General features: G+C 36.8%; 1 protein-coding gene across 6 annotated transcripts in view; it reads right to left on the reverse strand.

Annotated features, from left to right (window-relative positions):
• The window catches only part of NPAS3 (neuronal PAS domain protein 3), a 616,070-nt gene that overhangs the window by 527,083 nt on the left and 80,501 nt on the right, over positions 1–8,486 (reverse strand). For 3 of the 6 annotated variants that reach the window (XM_066998070.1, XM_066998069.1, XM_066998072.1), the window contains exon 2: positions 5,326–5,415. The exons of the other annotated variants lie outside the window; for them this stretch is intronic. In XM_066998070.1, coding sequence (XP_066854171.1) covers positions 5,326–5,415 — 90 coding nt within the window. The remainder of the gene's footprint in view (positions 1–5,325; positions 5,416–8,486) is intronic. 6 annotated transcript variants of the gene reach the window in all.

Below are 8,486 nucleotides of genomic sequence, written 5' to 3' on the forward strand. Positions count from 1 at the left end.
ATCTGTATTGAACTGTAAACTGAATAGGATTTTGTAAACCTGAATAATGTGGCCCTGTACTATTCAGTGGAAGAAAATTCAGGTAACATGTATGTGTCTCCTATTCTCTATTCAAAGTACATTCTACTAATCTCAGAGTAAAATTTAAAACCAGTGCAATATCTATGTCATAATAGAAATACAAGTATGATAAAATTTGTTATTGAAAAGTTATGTTTTTGAGTGCTGTTCTCTTAAATGTTCCAATCAGCCAAGGATTAGATGTTCAACTTAATGCTAGCCAAGTGATCATTAATCATTTTAAAGTGGCACAGCTAATCTCATTTCATACCCAGAGAAAGCCCACTCTCATATTCTACATGCAAGATGACACTGGCTCACTTCTGGATGTGTTTTAAACTCAGTTGAAGACTTCCTCTTTTTTGCTGAAAAAGATATCTAGAACAACCCAGCATAAAAACCCTGCAGATATGCTCAAAACTACACAAAGGTGAAAGCAAAACTAGGCAGCTATAAAAGGGGTAAAAGTTTTGCTATGGAGAGTTCCTAGAGAGAGGCTACAAGAACCAGTAGATTTGTATTAACAGGCCTGTTGCATGAGTTAGCAGCGGCTTCTTTGGCAGATACTGACAAATAATGAATTAAGGTTATTAGCTTTTAAACAAATATATTGTAAGAAGAGGTAAGAGAACACCACCCTAAACACAGATCTACTGTGCAAGACAAAGGCCTTCGCCCTTTACTAAAACAGGCGAAATGAAATAGCACATTTTGCAGTATGAAAACGTGTTGTCTAGCAGGGCCACGAGATTTCTTGGACATGCAAATCAATTTTTTGTTTTATCCATTTGATAAGTAATCCTTAAACTTAAGAGGCTGACAAGAATGGTTTAGCCTTGCACATCCTTTTCTCAGTTGTACAAATATTTATGGGTTTTGAGCCATCAGGGGACCTTATTTAGTCTGGCAAGGTTGGATATTTTAGCATTTACAGGCTTATGATGATAATGTATATATGAACAAGCCATACCTTCCAGGACAAACTGCTCCTCTTATTACACTGAAACCAGTAAGACTTCTTATCTATGCTCATTTCACTAACTTGCAGAGAAATGAAGGGGAAAAGAGCTAATAAAGCCACAGTTGTATTTCCACAACTTAAAAAAGTGAGGTGTTTTCCTTGCATGTTTATTCCATGCTCTTCATTTAAGAAGAAATACCTTGCTGCAGAACACTTTCCTATTCTCTACTTCCCTCTGGAAAAAGACATGACCTTAAGCTTGCTTAATATAGACAGGAAGAAATGAAGAAGAAATGATCCTTCCACCATTGCTTTGGAGATAGTACACAACGGCCACCAAATGGGGAATTTCACCCTCACAATCCAGATAATACTCTGAAGGGCCACTTTATGAATATAACAACTTCAAGGAAAAGAACAAATAACTGAGATATCCTCTGCTTGTACACAACGGACACTCCCTACAGACAAGAAATAAAACATACTTTTCTTGACAAGCCATTATTCCTTGTAATTCAGCAACAAACATAACTGGAGCACGTGCAGGGAGATGCACCATCTCTGGAGATCTTCTACCTAGGCTTTGTTCACTATTTGACACTCCATAAAGGTGAACAAGAGTGCAAAACATAAGTGTCTGAGCAAACAAAAGAAAGGATTTTCAACCTGGGCAAGAGGGAAAAACCTTGGCAGCTTGGTTACATTTTCTTCTAAGTTCTAGCTGACTATTTCTTTTTGTTGTCAATTCTGTCTGACACCATAAAGAAGCTGCACATTCCTGGCTACAGTCGTGTGGAGTGAAAAAGGAAAAAAATGGGGAAATATTCAGGAGTTGGTGGACTGCCAAATTCCAAGGCAGTAACTGATAGGTCTCTGTTTTTACTGCCATAGTTCAAGACATGTAATCTACTTCAAAAAGCACAATGGTGAAGTCTTAATATAAAAAATTGTGGTGTGGTGGTCATTACCACAAGCAAATGCAGAAACAAATTGTAGTTGTTTTCAAAGGTTAGAGCTTTTTAAAATATTTACATTTACAGCCACCTCAAACAACCAAGGTGACAGACAGGGGAGGGGGAAATCTTTTGTTTGGATTTTGGGAAGGGTGTGAGGCACATCATCTTTTGCAACAGTATATTCCACTCTGTTCTGGGTGGTATAAGACCAAACTGTAAGTTAAATAAATAGCCTAGAGTGATTCATATTAACATATTCAATACACATGAAATAGACAAAATATTATTTAATGTAATCATTGGACCAACTCCTCAGGAATGTTGCAGTAAAAAATTGCAATTTTTTTTCCTCAAGTAAAATGCTTTAACTAACCTAAAACTTTAAGAACTCTTAGAAACGTTAGTGCTAGTACATACCAGAAATAAGTTTAACTAATAAGTTACTTCCCCAAATGTTTTCTGAGAAGTATTTCTGAAGTGGAAGGTCAGGGCATGATCCTTTCAGATTTTTACAGAAAGGATCAGAATATCTCAATTTAAATTGCTAAGCAGCTTCACACAAAATATCTTTAATAGGTAGACAGTTAAGCATAAATATGAAGTAGGCTCTCAGCATATCAGCATACTACTTTTTCTTCCATTTAAAAATAGGGGGGGTGGGGGAAAGAAGAAATAAAAAACCTGTAAGGAAGCTCCATTATAAAAGAAGTTGACGAGTCACATCATTAAATAACAAAAACAAGCAAGCTTCTAGCAAGCAAGCATTCTCAACATGTACAAACTGCACAGACTGAAGTTTAGAAAGTGGTCATACCACAAGAGTACCAGAATTAAGAAAAGATTAAATAACACTGAACAACTTCAGTAACCATAAAGAACCTTAAGATACTTACAAAGGAACACTAGTTACCAGTTTCCATAGATATATTTCTGTCAGGTATATGATAACATTCTCCAATTTAAAGTTAACTGGAGTCTAGTACAGCCCACAGCATAGCTCTGGAAGACCACTGCACCTGAATGCTGCCTGGGTTCACAGCCAGATACCCTGGGAGGATTGGCACCCCACATTGAGCCTCCTGCTGCTTTTCAGTGCCTGCCACTGCTGTGCTGCCCTAAGCACCTAATTTGAAGCTATTGGTATCATGACTAACAAAGCTGCAGCCCTATCTCCAACAGTAGTGTATAGGTGGGTAAATACTACTTCATACGCAGTTGTCTTATACCAGAAGTTCACATTTGTCTTGCAGCGCTGAAGTATAAGCTTTAAAATGTCATTAATACAGCTTTTATATCATTGGAAATAAATTACCATGGGAAAAAGTACCAAAAACATCCATTGGAAAGAATACAAAGAATGCCTCAGAGAACTTAAATAGCACTAAAGTACCACCAAGTGGGAAACTCCACTAATCAAAAAGCACTCTTCTCTGTAGAAAGGCATAGCCATTAGTTTTCAAAAAATAATCTATGCTTTCACCTCACTTGTGGAACTGGTCAATATAGTACTTAAACCAATTCACATAAGGAATTTCAGACTTTGACAAAACAGACATGAATTATAACTGCCTCATTGCCTGTCCAAATTTTTTCCTTTTTGGGGAAGTTGAATTTGACATTGAGGGTGGCAGGGAGATCTATTGAGCCAATATCTATTTGCTACTGTATATGCACCTGTAAGTGAACATCTACTACCCTGTCTTGTGGTCAACACTGCTAACTGTTTTAACTATACTGACTACAAAGTCTACCTAATTTCAAACATTAAAATAATCCGGTATTCTGCATCACTATATTTTGCACTCAAAACAAACTGTGCCAAGTTCTTATTTCCACAAAGTTTCAAAATCTTCAAGTTGTTCTAAAACCTGATATAAATAGTGTACAACAAATCTGGTTTTAAACATTTAAACAAATGAATACATTTTTATGGTTACTGAACTGAAGTTACAAGAAAAGTAAAATCATAAAAGTTAAGCTCTATGCTGACATTTACAGTCATGCTAAAAGACTGCTTAAATTACCCTGGACACTGCTTATTTACAGAATAAGATAGGAAAACCAAAATGTAAAAAAATATTTATAAATCAATGTAAAGCATAAATATCTCACACCAAAAGTAGGTATGAACACAAGAAGCCAAGCCAATATTCAGATTTCCGTTTTGGCTCAAAGTTACATTAATGCTATAATTATAAAGAGAAATCTACATTTCTCTTTATCCTCTCACTCCTCTAAACCAAAATGATACCCTTGATTTACTCAAAAGCACCAGTTACTTAATGTGTGTATGGTCTTAGCTTATATATACACTGAAAATTTCACAAAACAAACAGTAATGGAATAAGATTGGACGAGAATGTGACCTGAAAAATTACGAGTATGATGGCCTTACTGAAGAAACATTTTGTTCCAACGCAAGTACAACTGACATTTAGAAGCTAAGGGTTGTTTTTTTAAATGGTTTGTTATACACAAGAAAATAGTAACAAAAAAAATAAGAATATAGTTGGAGTATGAAAAATAAACACCAAGTGACAGAAAGCTTCAAAATTCAGTAAGATTACAGAAAACTCATAATGCATTTGCAATATATTAATACAAAATCATCTGTATCTGTAAATATATACTTTTCAATTCTACATAAAAATGGGTTATTAAATCCTTACTGCAGTAAAATAGAAACTTTACTGATAGACTGCAGAAGAAACATAAGCACATTACAGTTGCCTGCCCACAGTAACAGCACCTTTGTCAGAAGCTCCGGTAACAACCTTTAGTTACACACAAAAGTGGGCTCTGTTAGGGCAATGGACAAAGGCAAATGACTGTAAAGCAAGAGGACTCAACTTCAATTTAACTGTCCTGTAAGGTACATACTAATTAGCTGCAAAGCTATGAAATCCTAGCTAGCATGTTAAGTCTGCTACATGACAGTATAATTTGACTTCTTAAAGGATTATGCAAATTACAACTCATCATTCCATTACACGACTGAAAAAAAAAGTGACAGCTAATTTATACATAACACACCTTTCAAATCCCTAAGATGTCAAGCACCTGTGCAATACATTTTGCCTAGATTTTCTAGTGTATACATTCTTGTTTATTGCACTGTACAGAAGCATACCTAACAGATGTAGCAAAGTCATAGGGTCTTTTATTTGCTTTCTAGCTTTTAGAGCACAATCCCAAAGAATTAAACAGCATATTTCTGTCCCTGTTTTAGAGGTTTTTTTTACATAAGCAGAGGTATAAGGTTTCAACGCGTGTAATTTCTGAATAGCGGGAGAGCACGAGCACTAAATGCACGAGCTAGATGCAAGACTCACACAGATTTCAACATACTTCTGGTAGGTAGATTCACAGTAGATTCCGTCATATCTGTAGATTTTCCTACATTCTGATTGGTTGGGCAGAGGATGCTGGACAGTTATTCTGTAGAGGCATCAAAAACAGATAGACATGACTAGAGATTCTCTACAGGTAACTGTAATGCAGGACAATCAGTATGTTGAAAGTGATTTATTTATAGTTTGCTGTAAGCATCTTTCTGATCTCTTTAAATCAACTGCCTTGTGCACATAACATCCAGAGCTTCCACTTTTCAAAAGTTGCACTGAGAGTAAACTAAACTTCAGTTCTCCAAAAGAATGGTACTTTTCCACCCCCCACCATCAAACGAAAGGGGAAGTAGTAAAGAACTTTATGAACCAAACTGATATTTCACAAACTTTGTGTACATAAAATAGTGCTTATAAAACTGATGATTTATTGTTTAGTGTTGCAATCCTTCCTGAGGCAGGACATCCATTTATATCAGCAGGGAGTTTGTCCAGACAAAGACCAAATAACCCTCCAATTTAAAATGTCAACAGCAATTCACACATTTGCAGAGAATGAGGATGTTGTGGCATTAGGAGGACTGTGATTGAAGGTGCTCAGCACCATCTGAATAATGCCATATGTTCTCGGATTGACTGAAAAAATGAAAGTGATTGGCAGCAATCAGGAGGTGCGCAGCATCTTGTAAAATCAGGCCCTAAAAGATTTGTCAATCATTCTATTATTTATCCCTCCCCAACTCCCTGTTAGCAGAAAATATAATTTGGCTATAAAAATTCAATGTTTTTAAAATATACTTGGGAATTGCACACAAAACAGTACCCACTAATTTCCTTTAAATTTTTTTTCCTCCTCTCTTATCCTGACTATAAACACATTTTAGATTCTTTAGCATCTTCCAGAAATACTTTTGTCTCTTTTAATATAATTGTAGTTAAACTAAAATATAAAATTGTGAAACTTATACAAAGTTTTCAAATGTTGAATTTTAAGCTGTGAAAGATATTTAAGTATTCTTCTTACTACAAGATTTTTTTTTTTTAATTTTTAACTATTAAGTATATATAGCTCTCAACTAGTCATTTAAAATTGTGTGTTTTAACAGTAATTTGATTGTGGAGGTATGATAAAGTGAGCATTATTAGGTAGCAACAAGCTTTGCAAGAAAATGGAAAGTTTTCTACTGTGGAAACTGAGGGCCTTCCTTAAGCCTGCACCTACACAGAGCGGCAAGTACATGCATCTTCAAATCTTAACACAGCCCCATTCCCCTAATCATTTAAATTGGAACCCTGCCCACATACCTAACTTCCTTCCCCAGGAACCCATGTGTGGAAGGGAAGAGAGCAAGATGAAGAAGACATGACCAAACACACCTGCATATCACAGGGCAGCCCTGGATTCCCTCATTAAGACATCACCAGAGAGGCTTACTTAACAGGATAAACAGGGCCTTTAAGTTAGATCCCTTAGTGTATACCAAGGTGTACAAAAAAAGTTGAGTATGCTAAAGTGGGATTTACAACACAAGTGCTATCCATAGGAGCCGTGCAATCTAGTAAAAATAAAAGTCTATAAGGGGAGATTTTCTTCCATGCTGTTTCTGTCTCAGACACAAACCTCATTTCAAGTCACCCAGAAATACCTACATCAAAGTGAATTCAAGCCTCAAAATCTTCAGGGTACAATCACATTAGCTGACCCCGCTCCAATTTCACACACATCTCTTCTTTTTTTGGAAGTGAAACAAGGGGTGCCTTTTTTTTTTTTTTTTTTTTAACTGAGCAGGATGGCTAAAGCCTCAAGGACATGGTAGAGCCAGGATCTCCATATCTCTCAAACAGAGGAGGTTCACACACACATTCCCCTACAGCTCCAAAGATTACCCAGACTCCTTGGTAATAACTGTTTCAGAGCAAGCAATATGCTGACTCCCTGTGCTAAAACAATACTAACTAGAAATAAATAAATCAGGACTCACTGGATCAGAGAAAAGGATCCAATGAGAACATGTTATAGAGCATATAATATGAAAAGACATTCAAAATTGCATAAGCAGTCCTTGCAGAACCTATCAGAATCCTTCCCCAAGGAGTGCATTCATCACAGGGCTCCAGAATTATGCTTTCTACCACTGGCTGTCTGGCAAAATGAACCCTGAATAGTAATACTGATTATAACTATTACTTGAATAGATAAACAAGTAGAATATGACTCCAGAAAACCTTTATTCTCAAGTACTTGTGACATTATTCTGGAAAGTCAAAAGACATGGGTTTGAGCACCCTTGAAATGAAATAAGTCCCAAATAAGCATTAAATGTGTCAAGCTAGCATAGAATAGGTGTTGGCTAGCTTTTCTTTCCAGAAGGAATAACACACAGACAGACACAGTAGGTTCTGTGTGTACATCGGCACTTCTTCACTGTGAGAGCGAGCAAATACTGAAACAGGTTGCCCAGAGGGGGGTGTGAAAATTCCACTCCTGGAGGTGGTCAAAAGCTTCCTGGACACGGTCCTGGGCAGCCTGCTACAGGCAACCCTGCTTCTTTAACCCAGAGGGGTTGGTTGGAAGATATGACCTCCAAAGGTCCCATCTAGCCTCAACCATTCTGTGATTCAAGCAGACCTTTGGACTGTGACTCACATTCCTAGTTTACATCTAGCCAGATGTCTACACCAAAAATCAGAAACAGGAGAGATTAGAATATGTATGTAAAACCACCATAATTGATGAGGCTCTATATACAACACAGCAACTGCGATGGATCCTAGTCAGAGGCACACAATCTTCCTTTATATTTTATATTGTTAGATGCCATTTCAGGAAGCAATATCCAAGAGCCTTTTCAGACCCAGCCCTTACCATAATGGTTCACAAACACTTATGTTTATAGGGTTATTTTGCTGTCATTCCCCCTCTACTGCAACACACATACACACACAATCATACCCCCAAATACTAAGCCAAATAAGACATCAATGCAAATCTCTTAAAATCCCACTGACTTCAGCAAGATGGCACAGCATCTACATTAGCACAGAATGGGGCCCTACTGTGCTTAACCTGAAAAAGGAATGAGTCCTGAGACACTATAATACATTTCAAGCTACACACCAGGTTAACAACACAGATACCACCTAGAGCAATGCATTAAAAAACAA

This window comes from Anser cygnoides, chromosome 5 (assembly GCF_040182565.1).
Source record: "Anser cygnoides isolate HZ-2024a breed goose chromosome 5, Taihu_goose_T2T_genome, whole genome shotgun sequence".
Classification (NCBI taxonomy): Eukaryota; Metazoa; Chordata; class Aves; order Anseriformes; family Anatidae; genus Anser; species Anser cygnoides.